The 18,131-nt window shown below is 44.8% G+C and overlaps 1 protein-coding gene across 2 annotated transcripts in view; it reads right to left on the minus strand.

Moving 5' to 3' along the window:
- RCSD1 (RCSD domain containing 1) overlaps positions 1-18,131 on the minus strand; it is a 49,388-nt gene that overhangs the window by 6,349 nt on the left and 24,908 nt on the right. For both annotated transcript variants that reach the window (XM_065414138.1, XM_065414135.1), the window contains exons 2-4: positions 6,231-6,338; positions 1,328-1,417; positions 109-180 (exon numbers count right to left, since the gene is read on the minus strand). In XM_065414138.1, the coding sequence (XP_065270210.1) occupies positions 109-180; positions 1,328-1,417; positions 6,231-6,338 (270 nt within the window). The remainder of the gene's footprint in view (positions 1-108; positions 181-1,327; positions 1,418-6,230; positions 6,339-18,131) is intronic.

Genomic DNA, 18,131 nt, shown 5'->3' on the forward strand with positions numbered 1-18,131 from the left:
CTGTGTAGACATATCCTCAGGGATACAAATATAGGAGCCATGTTAAAGGCTAATCAATTTAATTCCCTGAGAGTTACAACAGCCATGTTGACAGCATCCAGCACCTACCTGCAGTTTTTCAATCAGGGGAGAGCTTTTCACCTTGACCCTGGGAAGGGGACAAGCATTTGGAGACGGCTTCTGTAAATAAACAGGAAAAGACCAAAATAAACTAGATGAAGAAAGGAAAAGTTCTGAAGCCTGAACCGGTCCAGATTGGTCCTGGGAAGTGAGAGATGGAAGAAGAGGAAGGAAAGTGAAGAATGTGTCACTGAAGCCTATGGAGGGATCTTTACAAAGGAGTCTGTTCTTCCCTTTCCCACTACTCCCGCCTCGTCTGCTGTCCAGCCATTAAGTCTATGATAAAGAGGAATTAGATCACACAGGACTGAGGAAGCGGAGAGCACTATACAGAGTAATATCATTCCGCTCTGAGGAAGATTATCAAAAGAAGGTAGCCAAGCCCTCTACATTATCCTCCCTTTCCCATCCCACCACTCAAACAGTGCCCTCTTTTGAGAGAAAATCGGATTCTGTCCTTTCTGATTAGTATATCCATATTAGGGATTGTGTAATGGTTAGTCCCAGAAGACTAGGGTCAGTACTTCAGGGTGCTAGTCTTGGCTGTGCTGCTGCATGGCGTTGGGCAAGATATTTAACCTCTCTGTGGTGCAGTTTCCTCCTCAGTAAAATGGAGATAAAACTGACCTACCTCACAGAGGGTTGCAAGGCTTTAATGTTTGTAAAGTGTTTTATGAACTATTCCTCTTAGCGTATCTGAAGAGAAATGTTTGGCCCTGGAAGAATTACACACCCATTCACCCTTTCAAACTGTGAATCTAGAAGGAGGGAAGACTCCAAGAGCAAATGATTACTTAATATTTATGTTGCAGTAGTGCCTAAAGGCCACAACCAGGCTGGACTACATTTTGCTGTATAAACAACGTATGACAGTCCCTTCCCTAAAGAGCTTAAGATGTGAGGATGGAGCTGGTATGGGAGAATCAGGCGGATCCTACGGAGATGTGGTGCCACAGAGGGAGAAACTCACAAGCAGAACTGGAACATGTACGTGTGTCTACAACAGTAAGGAGACAGCAAGGAGCAGAGTATGTGTCAGGTATTGCTGTGGATGGATAGGGGAAGTGTTCTCTGCTTTAGAGCTTATGGTTTATGTTTCACTATTGGTGGTCCCTCTGGTAAACCCACATTCACATGCCTTTTAGGGAATCAGAGAGAATAAGACCCAGCAAAAAGGAAGCTCTTTCCTTATTGCATTGGTACTCACCGTCTCCCCATTGTGGCCCAGCTCCACCTTTTGGGTGTGTAGGGGAAGGGAGCATGGTGGTTTCCTCCGGGTTGGTTTATTGGCTGGTACCTGAAGATAAAGACAGCCATTTGAGTGACAAAGGAAGAGCAAGGAGGTTACATTCAAGCACCAGAAGGCAGCCTCTAGTGTTGTGTGTCTGCAAAAGGCCCAAGAGAAAGCAGTAGGGGGGTGGGGGGTGGAGATGTCTCCAAGAGCAGCCACATAGAATATCAGGGTTGGAAGGGACCTCAGGAGGTCATCTAGTCCAGTCCCCTGTTCAGAGCAGGACCAATCCCCAACTAAATCATCCCAGGCAGGGATTTGTCAAGCCTGACCTTAAAAACCTCTAAGGAAATTCCACCACCTCCCTAGGTAACCCATTCCAGTGCTTCACCACCCTCCTAGTGAAAAAGTTTTTCGTAATGTCCAACCTAAACCTCCCCCACTGCAACTTGAGACCATTACTCCTTGTTCTGTCATCTGGTACCACTGAGAACAGTCTAGATCCAACCTCTTTGGAACCCCCTTTCAGGTAGTTGAAAGCAGCTATCAAATCCCCCCTCATTCTTCTCTTCTGCAGACTAAATAATCCCAGTTCCCTCAGCCTCTCCTCATAAGTCATGTGCTCCAGACCCCTAATCATTTTTGTTGCCCTCTGCTGGACTCCTTCCAATTTTTCCACATCCTTCTTGTAGTATGGGGCCCAAAACTGGACACAGTACTCCAGATGAGGCCTCACCAATGCCGAATAGAGGGGAATGATCACATCCCTCGATCTCCTGGCAATGCTCCTACTTATACAGCCCAAAATGCCGTTAGCCATCTTGGCAACAAGGGCACACTGTTGACTCATATCCAGCTTCTCGTCCACTGTAACCCCTAGGTCCTTTTCTGCAGAACTGCTGCCTAGCCACTCGGTCCCTAGTCTGTAGCAGTGCATGAGATTCTTCTGTCCTAAATGCAAGACTCTGCACTTGTCCTTGTTGAACCTCATCAGATTTTTTTTGGCTCAATCCTCTAATTTGTCTAGGTACCTCTGTATCCTATCCCTACCCTCCAGTCTATTTACCACTCCTCCCAGTTTAGTGTCATCTGCAAACTTGCTGAGGAGGGGGATTTGAACCCACACCTGCACAGGGAGACCAGAACAGCTGATTGTGGGAAAGAGAGCCTTGAATGGGGCACCTTAGACCGCTCGGCCATCCTGACACTTAGAGAGGCTCTAAGAAGTATCCCATTGGAAACCCCACAGTAGAATGGCTTGTAATTTTTCTGTTTTCTTTCCTGTCTCTGCTAATCACTAAGCTTTCATCTTTTGAATGGGCCTCAGCTTCCTGCTTCATTCATTCACTGAGCTCACTATCCTATGTGTGGTACCAGGGGCTGAAGGGCAGCTCAGAGTTCTGAACACAGCCCACAGCCTCGCTAATCTTTCAAAGGGAGGTGCAGCTCACAGAGACCACAGGTCCCAAGTTGCAATGTTTAACAAGTGACTTAGGAAGCAGGTTTGTCCAGAGAGAAGGGACAGCACTTTTTTATTAACTGCACAAACACCCCTCTCAGTCTGAACCTGCACAGGCTCCTGGGAAGATCTAGCTTACTCCGGGTATGAGGAGAGGCTTACCACAGACGTCAACGCAATCTCTCCAAAAATCCATCATCTCATTTGCAGTTATGCCCATGCAAGTAACCTGAAACCTATACTTACACCAGCATGGAAAGCTCCAACTTGATTTGAATTGCATATGTCTCTATGTTGGAGATGAGAGCAGCTGAAATTTCCTCTATTTTATGCCAATTTCTGTGACCTTCTGGCAAGTTACCAATGTGCTCTGTGGTGCAATATTTGGTGACTTTTGTCATAATTTGTACCCACTTAATGTCCAGGGATCTGGGAAGTTACAAACATCAGATTGTGGCAACTTCATCTTTGAAGAGTTGGCCACTTTAGCGAGTTTGTCTGGAGTGACAAACTCGGGCACCATGGCTTTATGAGGTTTACACTGTTAACTGGTGATGTTGTGTCAGCAGATTGCGATGCAATATAATTGCGTGAAGCAATGTAATCAAGCTGTAACCGTGTCCTCCCATAACAACATAATATCGTCCTGACACATCACAATCCTGGCATGCAGTATCATCCTATTCTGTTGAAACATCATCATATCACAACATTATGATACCACATTGCGAGGCAGTGACATTTCGTGGGCATCCATTAATGTCCTATATATGCTAAGTTTGCAGGACATAGATCACCATGCTGACATCAGGATGACCACAGATATAGTGAGGTCGGGCAACCATGATTATTACATCCCCCCCAGGATTGTGATACGCTGAAATGATTTTTGTTTTTAACATGTGTGTTTGTGATGGTAGTAGGGGACTCTCTGTGTCACAGAAAGCGGATTATCGGCCATGAGTCCTTTGACTTTCCCTGCCTCCTCATTGGATTAAATCCATTTGAGGCCTAGACTCATCACAGTTTTGGGCAACCTTTGCTGCTTAAGTTCTTTCTACCACCCTTAACCAGGTTAAACTCTAATGGGTCCTATTTATTTCTCCTGAGTTCAGTCATACTGTAGCCCACGTAAATGAAATTAAAACTGCATAATCTTTGTGATAGCTGGATCAACTATCTGCAGCCAAACAGGAGACTATCTTCATTTGTTTAAATCCCACTGAATGTCAACTTCTTGCTTTTAGGGGAGAAGGGGAATCCTGATAGCAGTATGTGCTGGTCCTCACTGGAGACGTTTGTGAGATGCATGCCTTGCATATAATAGTTTTGTTTGTTTTTATCCAACAGTTACTGGATTAATTAGGTCTCAGTGTGTATACAGATGGGCTAAATTGGAGTGTATCTGTCTGCTGTGCTGTGACTGGCGTGACAAAGCTCTGTCCTTGACTCCATAGTTCCTGCATTTCCTGGCGGATTTTTGCTAGCCTCAGAGGCTCACTGTGACCCTCCACATAGCCCTTCTCTCTCTAGAGACAAGGGTCACAGCTTACTGAGCCATTTTCATCATAAGCCAACAAGGGAGGTGAGGAGAAGCAACCCTCCCTCACACAGTCTCTGTTGTCTCCCAGTTTCAGTAATTAATCAGGGAGGGGAGGGAGGATCCCGGGCCCGCCCTCTACTCCAGGCTCCAGCCCAGGGACCCTAAAATTAGCAGCTATGGTAGTTGACTTTTTGGAAATAGGACATGTACAATTCCCTGGGCCACTTCCCCACAGCAGCCCCCACTCAATATCTCCTTCACCATTACCTCGGGGCCTCCTTCCTTGCACCTGATATAGATTTGTACTACTTCATTCCTCCCACAACTCCCTCCTATAACTCCTGACACCCACACCTCACTGACTAACTGGGAGGCTTTTAACTAGTTCCAGCCAGCCCTTGATTGGCTTCAGGTGTCCCAATCAACCTAGCTATCTCCACTGCCTTCTAGAAGGATCTTAATTGGCCCCAGGTGTCTTGATTAACCTGGAGCAACTGCCATTTGGTTACCATGGTACCAGGGATTTGTTTAGCCTGGGGCTAACATACCTGTTCCTCACTACTTTACTGTAGCCATCTGGCCTTGCCCCATCACACTGGATAGAAGTGCTTAGGATCAAATAAAGAGGGACAAAACTTTGTTCACTATTTCAGAGCTTTACAGAAGATTGCTAAGGAACTATCACCATTATTAACGATCATTATTATTATTGCTGGAGAGCTGCTAGTGAGATGCATGCTGGCTTCTAAGCTGCTTAGTTTGCTGTTCAGCCGCTCACTATTTGGAGTCTCATTTCTGTTTCATAAATATCAAACATTTGATTAAGGAAAGCTAGTTGGGTGCTTTCTAATTAATCAGTAGCCAAAAAGGCCCAGTGCTGAGCTGTACATGTGCACCTTGCTTTGATGCCAACTACCACTGGGGAACTCATGGATGTCTTAGCAGGCTTTTCAGTGTCCCCAAAGCACAAACATCCTGCCACTGGCTAACAACAAACTTCTTTTAGTGGGCAGCTGGAATAGGTATGCAAGAATGTCTACATGTAAATTAGGAATGTATAGAGTATACTGTGCATGAGATTGTTGTGTGTTATACTACAGTTTGTGAAGCACTATGGGATCATTCGGGATAAAAGTTGCTATCCAAAATCAAGCCATTATTTTAACGTTTGGATCACCCAGTCTCCCCACCTTCATTGGCCAGGGATGAGTCTCCCATTTCTAGGGTTACCATATTTAAACATTAAAAAAAGAGGACACTCCACAGGGCCCTGGCCCCGCCCCGCCCCCGCCCCGGCCCAACTCCGCCCCTTCCCCAAAGTCCCCGCCCCAACTCCACCCCCTCCCCTGAGTGCCCCGCATTCCCCCTCCTCCTCCCTCCCAGCCACGCAAAACAGCTGCCCGAGCGCTACCGGCTTCACGGTTTGCCGGGCAGCCCCCAGACCTCCAGACCCTGCGCCCCCGGCCGGGCGCTTCCCCAGCGCAGCTGGAGCCCGGGAGGGGAAGCACCCGGCCAGGGGCTCAGGGTCTGGAGGCTGCCCGGCAAACCGTGAAGCCGGTAGCGCTCGGGCAGCTCCGCTCTTCAGCTGCACAGAGCTGAGGTGTCTGGGGGGAGCTGCAGGCGGATTCCCCCATGGTGCGGGAATCCGCCTGCAGCTCGCAGCCTGCTGGAGACGCTCTAAGGTAAGCAGGGGACTGGGGCAGGGATGCCGGCAAAACAAAGCTGGGAGTATTTTCCCGGACATGTTCAGCTTTTTGGCAATTCCCCCCGGACGGGGATTTGAGGACCAAAAAGCCGGACATGTCCGGGAAAATCCGGACGTATGGTAACCCTACCCATTTCCCACTTTTGTTATCTGTGGCTGAATTGTTCCTTACCTCCTTTCCAGAAACGCTGGCTGCTTGCTCCTTGAACTTTCCTGCCAGCTGAGCCACAGATAGGGATGCTGACCTCTCCACCTCTGGCTTGGTCTCTGCTGGTCTGCCCTGACAAATCAGAAACAAGATAGTATGTGCCCATGTCTCACAGATATGGAAAGTTGGAAGGTTGAGATGCAGACAGGTTATTTATTACTGAGTTCAAGAGTAACTGAAGGCTCAGAGCACTGCTGCCAGATGTCAGGTACCTGGTCTGGGAAGAAACCATCCCTGAAAATAGGACCAATTAGTATCTTAAAGTATCCAACGTTATTAGTAAGGGCTGAATGGCTCAGGGATTTGATAGTGTAACAGGGAACCTTTCATCTCTAACCGAAGACCCTGTCTCCAGTTCTCCACTTCAGTGGAAATAAAATGAGATATTTCTACCCACATCGTCCCTGTCACCATCTGTCTCCAGCAGCGAGTAGAACTTGGCGATAGCAGACATCTTCTCCAACGACTTTTCTGTGGTGTGGCGGTGATGGGGAAATCTGGTTGTGAGAGGCCTTCCCTTTCCAATGACTCTTCTGCAAGGAGACTGGGCTTTGAGAAGCCCTCCCTCACAAAGCCTCTGTTCTGCTTGGGGAATGTATAAGTGTGACTGGGTGTTACTCTCTGTCCTTTCCCAGTATCTCACCTCTGCAAAGAGATATCAGGCTGTAGGAGCTTAGGTAAAGATGCTCCCCCCCATACCCATTCTGTACTTTGCTGGGAACTGGGGAATTGGATCATGTGATTCTACCCACCCCCAGGCAGTGTTCCCTCTGCCACAACCCGATGGCCCATGTCACCTCAAATATTGTTGTTTTCTTTGTTATTTTTATCGTGACACAGGTGAAAAGCCTTGAAATAAGGTGTCCATGGAAACCAAACCTGCTGAGCACCATTGGTTAGCATCGATAAAAAAAACAAACTGGGGAAATTGCGAATACCGAACTGACTTGCTTGTCTTGAGCCTTTTCTTCAGAACCTCATAAAATCCAGACAACAGAGAGTTTTCCAGGCTGCAGCCCACTCATTAGAGAACCTCATACTTCTGCATCCCTGCAGCACCAGCGTTAGTGTTTGACCTGTACCACTTCCTTCCCCACACTTCTATTGCTTAGTCTGAAAAGTCCCACCAGAAGCTGGTTTTAGGCCAACACACATTTTCCACAACAGCAGGAACCCCCAAGATTCTTCCCTTCTCGCTTGACTGCATTTGGAAGGAATTGTGGGTTAAGACAGTGGAACTGCGCCTTTGGCTTAGCTGGTAGGCAGAGGGCGCTCTCAGTGTGCCAAGGCAGCCCAAAGATGGGACTTTGGCCCTTGTAATACAGCGGGGCGTGCTGAAAGAAAGAGCAGTGGAAACTTAAAAGGTCCTTAGATAGCTATTTCCTAGACAAAGAGTGAATCGGTGGGGTTATACTGAGAATTAGCCTGAGTCTCACTTCAGTTTTGGATCAAGTTCTTGGCTGAAACTTTGAGGTGCAGCTCAGTGTGGTTAAGGACCACCCTACTCTTTCCTCATCAGTAACATGGAGATAAAACTGACCTACCTCACAGAGGGCTGCAAGGCTTTAATGTTTGTAAAGTGCTTTATGAACTATGTTAGGACTTGTGGGCATTCAGTGCATTCTTCTGACTGTAAGTCTAACGAGCAACCACTCTTCTATACATCATTTTTTCCTGACAGGGCATGGCTGTCCTCACTTGTACACTCTGATTCATCTGAACAGGACAGTGTGCTCCTTCTCCAGCCCTCAGCCTTGCCCCAGATTTCACCTGGGAGGACACAGCAGCTTCTTTTTGCTTGTTGGCACTATATGCCTGAGCTAAGGCCTGAAAGCTTGGCTCCCTTTCTCCCTCAGATTTCGTCAAAGCCCCAAGTGCACAGCAAAAGCTGGATGTCCCCAAGCAGTTTCCCTTTAGCTGATAAGCACATTGTAAATAGACTATGTGCTTCTGTGAGTAGTTTGTCCTTCAGTCCACAGGAAGCAGTGAACATGCCATTCTAATATTAGAACAAGTAGTCCACGGGCTGTGGCCCACAGAACTGCCAGCTGCAGGCTCTCCGATTACACCTCAGATTTCACAACAGGAAAATCCATTTTTCAGATCCTCTCTGGCCATTACGCTGCAGTGTTTCATCTGGCTCTTTCTATTGCAGAAGGCTCCTCTCTCACTGCTGAGGGTGCAGTGGGAGTCTCCTTGTCCCAGCCTAGTGAATGTACAAGGGCACCCTCTCCAATTAAAAGGATGTCAAGTATCAGAGGGGTAGCCGTGTTAGTCTGAATCTGTAAAAAGCAACAGAGGGTCCTGTGGCACCTTTAAGACTAACAGAAGTATTGGAGCATAAGCTTTCGTGGGTGAATGCCCACTTCATCAGACACAAGGTGACAGGGACTTGCGTCTGATGAAGTGGGCATTCACCCACGAAAGCTTATGCTCCAATACTTCTGTTAGTCTTAAAGGTGCCCAGGACCCTCTGTTAATTAAAAGGATGTACACCAAGGTTCCCTCCCCACAACGAGAGGGACAGCACTAGACCCCTCTCTCCCCGCTCCTTCAGGAGAATGTACCTCACCCTCACAATAGGTGAGTAGAGCCCTTGCTCTCTCTCTCTCATGCTCCATGAAATATACTAGACAAGCATTTGACCAATTGCAGGGTATTCTTTTCACTTTGGGGGATATGCCAAGGCTCTCTGAGACTGTGCATGGGAAACAGGGACACTAAGACCAGCTGTCATCTTGATAAAATTGAATAGGTTTGCTGTTGTCTGTTAGGAAGACAGATCTAGTCAGGCCAGTAAGTTGTGCTGTTTGTAGTCAACTTTAGTTGAGTAGCATCACTGAGGGAGGGATTGGGTTTTTTCCTGCCAGAGCAGTCATGAGTGCCCCATTGTAATTGTAATCGATTCCCTGCTTTAGTGAGGGCCTCAGGCAGTGGTGTACCTCGGGGTATGTCTACACCCAGCCGCTAGTTCAGCGGCTGGGAATCGAAGTTCTGGGTTCGACTTATCGCGTCTTGTCTGGACGCGATAAGTCGAACCAGGAAGTGATCGCCGTCGACTGCGGTACTCCAGCTAGATGAGAGGAGTACCGCGGCGTCGACGGGGGAGCCTGCCTGCCGCGTGTGGACCGAGGTAAGTTCGAACTAAGGTACTTCGAACTTCAGCTGAAGTTGCGTACCTTAGTTCGAATTGGGGGGTAAGTGTAGACCAAGCCTTAGTCCCTCTTAATCCATAATCGTTTAGTCTCCTGTGGGCTGCAATACTTTGGTCTTATTTTGGTTGCTGGGTTTAGTTTGCAGGTGCTGGGTGGTGGCCTGTGATACACAGGAGATCAGACTAAATGATCTGGTGGTCCCTTCTAGCCTTAAATTCTATGACTCTATTATAGGTGAATTAATAGGATGCTAGGTTAGGAAGTCCTATCCCACCAATAGTTAGTAAGATGGTGCTTGCTGGTCTCAGAGGTCTTTTAGTTTCCCACAAAAATGAGCATCCAAGGGGATCCTGTGTTATTTGGAGTAATGTCAGTCAGACTCTCTGTTGGAGAGTCATGAAGAGGGAGTCAAACTGCAGCATCACATTTGGAATGTTTCTACCTGCAAAAGGGGAGTGTAGTTTACCTACATTTATAAAAGGTTTCATTTTCCTTTTTCAGTTAGTGGGTTTGAGATGGACATTAGCATGTTTTCCAAGCCAATTCTTATTATTCACTGTGTTTTAAAGTCAACTTTGGGCTGATCAGACAGCCCTGGAGAGTGAAGCCTCCTATTTATTCACAGAACAAGTACAGCAGCAACTCAAGTTTCCCAACACTTCCCTGCCAATGTCCCTCTTCCCTGTCCTAGAGGGACCCCTTATTGGGCTAAAAGGGGAATTTACTTTCCCATCCAATTCTTTGCCTCTGCTGACACTGCCCCACCCAGGGCCAATCAGATTTGTTTTAATGTGGATACATGTTTGACTTTGCCCTGGACAGGACTGAGATCACAGAGGCCATCTGTGACAGGGAGCACAGATTTTTAGTGCCCTCTGGAGAGAACCCCGACAGGCACGATTCACCCTATCCCACTCATGACTCTCGTGGGAGGCCCTGCCGAGACAGACAGGTGTGTGGGAAATAAGGGCCCTTCTGAGCTGAGGTAATCAGATGCAATGGAGCCTAGTTAGAGCCTGGGAGCTGGTGTACACTAGAAAGTTAGGTCGATCCAACTACATCGCTCAGAGGTGTAGTTAAGCCGATCCCGGGGAGATAGCATTAGGTTGACGGAAGAATTCTTTGACCTAGTTACTGCCTCTGAGAGGTGGATTTACTACAACTGTGACACTGTAGAGTTTCTAACATAGGCATAGCCTACGCCTTAGACTTGGCTTATCTCAAAAGACCGAAGTTGTACTGAAGCACCCAGGACAGGGAGATTTAGAGACAGAAGAGCTTCCCTGTGTGTATTGTTTGTGCATTTACAGAAAGTTCTGTTTTGGGGGATCCTGGATTTAATCCACATAAGGTGAATGTGGCCAGAGACTAAATGATGTGGGTGGATTTGATCATCTTTTCATTTCACAAGAATCCTGTGAAATTAAACCTGAAACGCCCGAGGTTTTTTGTGTGCTTAACATAGATAGGCCTTCTCTGAAGCTCTGCTCTAGTCAACCCTGGCTTTGTCATTCTACCCCCAAGCCTCTGGATGGTCAGGGTACAGATTCTTGTTAGTTAGATTTGAACCTCATGGCCCCATGTGTGAAAGGTATCCCAGTAGCAATCCTTGACCAGGCATTTCCCAGTTTTGTTCATCTTTAAGCCTACTTAGATCATGCCTTTAATGAGCCATGTTAGGATGGTAATGGGGCAGAAGTAGGGTTGCCAATTTTGGTTGGGCGTATTCCAGGAGGTTTCATCACAGGACATAATCTTTAATTAAAGATTAATCTGTAATTCCTTGGAGACTCCAGGACAATCCTGGAGGATTGGCAACCCTAGGCAGAAGTGGATAATCAGAAATGACCTTGTTCTTGGACCAGTTTACTTTATAGCCTGTCAAGAAAGACCAAGTTTCATTAATGTAATCAAGAATCTAGTTCAGTGGTCTGACTTAAGTAGCTTTTAAATACCAGCTGCATAACAACAGTAACTTACATTCCTCTTCCCCCCAATTTAATTCTCTGACTTCCTAGTGGTTTTTCTCATGTTTTTTCCCACCACATATATAACTGCAAAGGTCAAAGAGGCACAGAACAAATGTAGTAAAAATAACCAGATCTACAGTGTTATGTCTTAGAGATAGAGATAGAGAAACTAAGGCAGAGAAAGCTCAGTAATCAGTATCTTATCTATGTGACTATGGATAATCTTTGGTAGATAAAAGAATAGGACCCAAGAATCTTGATCCTCAGACCCCTACTCTAACCTGCTGTACAGTTTTCCTGCAATACCCAGAAGTCCTAAAGCCAGAAGTGGACAGTTTTCCCTGCAATACCCAAAAGTCCTAAAGCCAGAAGTGGACAGTGGACAACTTTGCCTGGTGCAGCATGCGCTAGATGTGGACTAGGTGAGATCAGCACTTTTGCATACTACCCTAGCTAAAGGGCTGGCATAGCAGAGACACAGCTTTTATTTTTTGAATGGCTATTGCTGAAGATGTAGGCTCTCTGAATTTCCATTCCCATTCCTCCCTTGAAAAGGCTTTCCCTCAATTGGGAAAGCTGCAAAGCTGGCTAGATACAGCACAGCATGTGGGCAAGTCAGTCATTTTTCCATTTGGTGGCTGGAAACAGACAGGAGGCAAGCTTTCATTTTCAACCCCATATGGGAGCACCTGTTAAGTGAATGGCCCCAGGATTTTTAAGTACAGGTCACATTAGATCAGTGGTTTGCAATTAAAGGAGAAACATACAATTGCCTGTACCAGAGTATTCATTAAAACTTCATTTTTAAAAACTAATTTTAATACAAAGAAGTTTGGAATAGCCATTTTCTTTGGTCAGACCAGAGATAAGATCCAGGTTGTTCATGAACAGATCTCTTAGAAATAAATTGTTCATTATCTGAAATTCAAGGTGAAAAAAGTGGTTCTATTTTGTGTGTTCAGTGAAGCCTTTGTATAAACGATATGTTAACACTTTCATCAGAATGCTATCAAGAGGGGAGCAGTGTAAGAACCGGAAGTGGAACAATAAATAGAAAGGGAGGAGTAAGAGCACAAAACCAAGAAAAAAAATGTATCACGAGGCAGGGAGTTAGGAAAACAGCTGAATGATAGCACAAGAACAGGAGAGAGGGAGAGAGAGAGAGAGAGGGAGAGAACTAGCAGAGCCTATGCACAGTACAAGACTATTAATTCTCTGTATTATCCATGAAAATATCAGCTAAAGCTGAGCGGAGGTTACCCAGGAAGTGGGAGGGCTCAGGCTTACATTGGTCTGTACTTTACATCCCTACAAGGAAATCCCACAATGATTATTCAGCTTCGGAGCTCAGGATCATGCTGGGCCCCCAGCACAAGAAACATTACATCCGAAGATGCAAGACTTGAGTAAACAAACCTTTTCTTGATACACTGACCTCCCTCCATCCCAACAAAGCATCTTTCTTCCCTCCCTGCAGCCCACTCAACAAATCATTGCATTTTGGCATCGTCAAGTCCTCTGTTTGTGGAGGGATTTGTGTGATTTATTTCTCCTTTTGGTTTCTTATCTGCAGTGAAGACTATCCTTGCTCTGATGGTGTTAGCTTAGTGCAGCTATCTGCAGAAGTGCTTGCAGAGAAAGAGAGATTGGGGCTCTGGCTACAGTTCCCATAATTACCCCAGCCTCTCCAGAAGAGGGTGCTGCAGGAGCTTATGCAGTAGTTCTGGCTGTGAAGGAGTTCACAGTTATTCAAGTCCCACTCTCCTCCGTAAGGAGCCATGTTAGGGAATGCAGTTAGAATGCTGACTGTAGAGGAAACTCTCAGCAGCCAGAGTAGCTGAATGCATTAGAGCCACATGATAGAGCAGAACTTTGTGTGGTTTAAAGATCCCAGAATGCTGGAATTCCCATCTTCTTTCTCTTCACACTGATTTGATGCCCCATTTCAGAGGAAGAACAATTGGCCTCTAGAGTGTCCATAGGTTCTCCCTGCTAGACAGTAGGGTTAAAATATAGCAGAAAGCCAAGGAAAGAAAATCAGACTTCCATTTAAGGTGCAAACATTGCTAAGGGGAGGGGAAGAGAGAGAAATAAAAAAAAAAAAAAATCCAGACTAATATTGGTACATAATCTGGCTGTGAAGAAGTCACATAGCATGATGGGAGATATAATAATGTACCCAGCATGCTTTGCTAAATCCCTGCCCTCTGTGTGCAGTGTCTGCCATTTTAAAGGTATAGTAAACATGGCTCCAATATGAATTTTGATAAAGGAGAATTAAAAATAGTAAAGAAAACTAAATGCCATAAAACCTTTCCCCACATCATCTGGGATGGCAAGTGACTGAACTTTATGGTTTTATTATGGTTTGTCCATACAGGGGGAAAGCCCAGAATAGATAATGCAGAATAGTTTTTACTAAGTAGCTATCCTGTATTAACTCTCTGTGTGGACACACTGATTCCACACTTAATGGATTAATCTAAATCACAAAAAGGCAGTTTTAGTGTGGAATCAGATTGTCCCCATGGAGAGCTAGTGTGCAATAGCTATTGTGCTTTAAATACACATCCTAACTATTTAACACTAATTTCCCCATGTAGTCAAGCCCTTAAACTTCCATTCTCAAGCCTTCCCCTAACCCAGATTGACAAGCAATGAGTGAAGGGCCCCATGATCTCATTAGGCGGCCTGATAATGTGACAGATTTGATATTGCAGGCTTAGTTTAGGGGAAGGTTTGAACATTATGCTAATAGGTCATGGATTTTAAAAGACCCCTGGTCAGGCTCCAGAACCCCCAACAAGCTGTGAATATAAAAGGCTCTCAGACCAGACTCTATGACCCTACAGGCTGTCACAGTAGTGTGAATGGGTCCCTTGGCTCAGTGCCAAAGCCCTGGAGGCAGGTTAGAGACCTCTCTGAGTACACATTTCTCCCTGTGGAATCTCCCAGCTGTTGCCTTTATGTGGATTCTGGTGGCCCTTTGACAAGTGAGTGCTCATTAACACAAATGAGAGTGCCAGAAAGCAAGGAAAAAATAGGCAGGGAAAGTAAGAAAAGGAAAGAAACTCCTGAACGGTGTATGCTGCTTTGTTGCTAGAGCCCAATATTCTACACCATCTTTCTTCAGCCCTAATTTCAATGAAAACAGGAGCCATCACAAGCAACTTCAAGGAAGACACATGAGTAGGGTCACTGGAAACATGCATCAGAATAATCTTCCACTATAGCACAGATTCAGGCTATGCACTAGCACTAGCACTTCTGTGTGTGTAAAAACAAACAAACCCCAAACCAAAAAAAACACACCCCAACCAACATAAGTTTCACCAACAGAAGCGCTGATGTGGACAGTGTCTCCTGCCGACAGCTACCGCCGCTCATTGGGGGTGGATTAATTATGCCATTGGCATAGAGCAACTACAAGGGAGACCTTACAGTGGTGTAGCTGCAGCAGTACAGCTGTGCCACTGTAAGGTCTCAAGTGTAGACACAGCCCGAGGGTTTCTTTATGGATTCTTTGAGATTCCAATGTTTCTGCAGAATAATTTTCTAGCCTCTGTTTCCACACAATTGCAGTTCCATCTTCCTACCCCTGCAAATAGATTAGCCACAAGAATAGATCTAAGAGAGGCAAATTGCCCCTTTTACAATGAATAAATTGTTAACTCTGAAGTAGAACAACAACAACGAGGAACGTTAATTATTTCCTGTGGATAATTTGAATAGAAGCATACAGCTAAAACACTTTGTCAGTGTAGCTGAATTCACTTGAAAAAGACATTTCACAATACTAAGGCTGTACGTTTAAAAGAGGAAGGGGAAGTTCTTTGATGAGCATATTAAAGCGCACTTGAAAGACTTCAGGGAGAGGATTTTTTTAAAAAGACCAAACTGGGTGAAAAAAATTAAATTTTACTTAAAATTATTCAAGATAATAATATTCCACTCAACACACTAGTGTTTCCATGTGTTCTGACAGAGTTTTATTTTAAAAAAATCCAAGTTTTGCTACGGATTTCCAGTAGCCTTGTCCTGGTTTTTCTCTCCTGAGAACTCCATGTAGCACAGTTCCAGTCTGTGAGCTCATAGCCAAGAACCCTGCAACGGTGAACATCAGAGTATTCTACAGCTGCAGCAATGACCAAGAGAAAACATAAAAGAGACTTAATCAGCCAGAAGAAGCAAAAGAACAAGCAGCTCCTACTTACAACATGGCTACTTTAGAACGACAGCTTCTTCTTCTGCTGCTGCTTTATGGCAAAGCAGATTCATTTACTGAGTCTATAACCACCACCTACTATATTCTTCCTTCATTCATGCCACTACTGTCTTACCCTACTCTATATCCTTAAAAAATGTAGTAGAGCTTTTTTAATGTTACCCCACTTTCCTGATACTTTCACTAAACCCTTTATAGTATAGTCTGTCACCTTACATCATCTAAACCAGTGGTTCTCAACCTATTTACCATTGTGGGCCACATATGCAAGTCTCTATGTGTTATGTGGGCCTCATCTACACAATATATACATTACTTGTATGGGCAGCAGCTGTGTGCTGATTGGGCTGCAAGTTGCCCGGGGGTTGAGAACCACTGATCTAAACTCTGGAACACTCACCACTCTCCCATATCAAGTGATCAATGTTTCTTAAACCTTACATATGTTACAGAGCCCATCTTTGTGTCTATTCAATATATATAAATAATTATTCAAACCAGAGTGACCAGTTGGCAGTCTAAATACAAGTACTTCACTGATCCTTTTATAATTCTGGAATAGCACATTATCCTCTATTTTGGGGCATACTTCACAGAATGTTCTTCTTCTTTTCTCCTTGGTCCAAAATTTGGCCATTCCTTTTAAGTCCTTTATGAATTAAACTTTTAAAATCCTGCTTACGGAAAGGAATCTTTATATCAATTTCTCCATTTTAAAGCTTTTTTTGCTTCCTCATCTATTATGTTCACACCTGAGCATACTAACTGTTGTCAAAAACAATATTTCATTATGAAATAACTCCTGCTTTTTGAGGTAGAGCTATGGCTGCTTGGTTCTGCCAAATTTAAAAAGCCAGCACTCAGAAGGGCAATCTCAGGAAAACATTCTAAAAGAGGACAACCCAACACTGGGGGAAATTACTAAAGAGCGGGAATTTGCCAAAGCATTGGTAATAGCTGCAGCTATAATAGTTAAGGTATGTTAGGAGTGAACATGCCTTTGTTTATTAAAAGTAGAGGGAGAACGCCTGCTTGTACAGTGTTGTAACCCTACGGTGCACTGTTCTGATTTGGTGACTAGCAGTCCCTACTCCTGATGATGCAATCAGCCTGTGTCACCAAGTACGAGGGGCTAGGAGAAACAGCCCAATGGTTTTCCTACTGGGACTCTATCACAAAGCTGTTTCCTGTTTGTGTGTGTTTGGAAGATGGCACTTGCTTAGGGCTCCTTCTCTGGTCCTGTTGTCAAAATGACCTCAGAGGAGCATAAAGCAGATTGCCTATGGCTCCCCCACACCAGCGCTCCCCTAGTTACCCCATGGACTTGATACCAAAAAAATGTGGCCCTGTTTAATGATGAACCTCACCAACTATTGCGACTTCCACTCCTCCTGACTGTTTAACCAATGGTGTCACACAATCTGTTGCAGCTCCACTGCTCTGAATAGTGCTGTTCTTTTTTATGCCAGCAGTGACTCTGGTATGGAGTGGTGAGAACCTTGGTGGCTGAATACAGCTGAGGCAAAATAATCTGCTCTGCCCTTCCCAGCAGACTTATAGGAAACATCTGTAGACTTCAGGAAACGGCAACTGTAAAAGTACTAGGCAGCTTTTCTATTTCAAAGAAAATGGTCATTGTAATTAAAATAAATGATACAAGTTCTATTTAAATGTATCCTCTGATAAAGTCATTCTCCCTGTTGTTGAGGCCTCTTTCCACTAGTAAGGTAGGTGCACTGACTAATGCTACATAGTGTCAGACTTGCTGTGGCAGATGCAAGCTCAGAAATAGAACTTGCACAGAAAGGTGTCTATCTTCCAGCTAGATTTCTTGTTCCACAAGAGTAAATGTGACTGAAATCTAAGCTTAATTATTTAGGAGAGGCAGTTTAGTGACTCAATGTTGGCCTTAGGGCCTCTTGAAATAGTGGTATGGGTCACAAAGTGGAAGAGACAAAGACACCTATCTGTCTTCGTAGAGCTCTGCAATCTGGTATCCTAGTTTCAATACAATTAGCACTAAAAAGGGTCTTATATAGGCGGGGTATGCCAGCTACCCAGTAGTTTTTGGCTGGTGCTTAAACTTTTGAGACTAGATTTATAGTAGATTTCTATGCTTTTCTTCACTCCATGTTATGCAAGTCAAAGGAGCATGAGGCCTGTGCTGCCTAAACGACGTCTGTGGAAATTAGCAAAACTAGAAAAGAAAGCTGTGAAAAATACAAGATGGAAACATAAATTGTTTTCATTAGTAATAATGATACTTAGCATTTGCATAGTGCCTATATAATCAAAGCACTGTGTATACTAATACCCACAACATCCTCATAAGGCATGTGGGTAATACTACCTCACTTTTATAGATTGAGAAACTGATGGACAAAGGTAAACTTGCCCACAGCCACACTAAGTCCAAGACAAAATCTAGATGTGAATTTAAGACCTTCTGATTCCCAGCTCTGTGTATATTCCTCCAGATCACATTGCACTAATAAAGAACCAACACATGTTAAAG

The sequence above is a fragment of the Emys orbicularis genome, chromosome 1, assembly GCF_028017835.1.
Source record: "Emys orbicularis isolate rEmyOrb1 chromosome 1, rEmyOrb1.hap1, whole genome shotgun sequence".
Classification (NCBI taxonomy): domain Eukaryota; kingdom Metazoa; phylum Chordata; order Testudines; family Emydidae; genus Emys; species Emys orbicularis.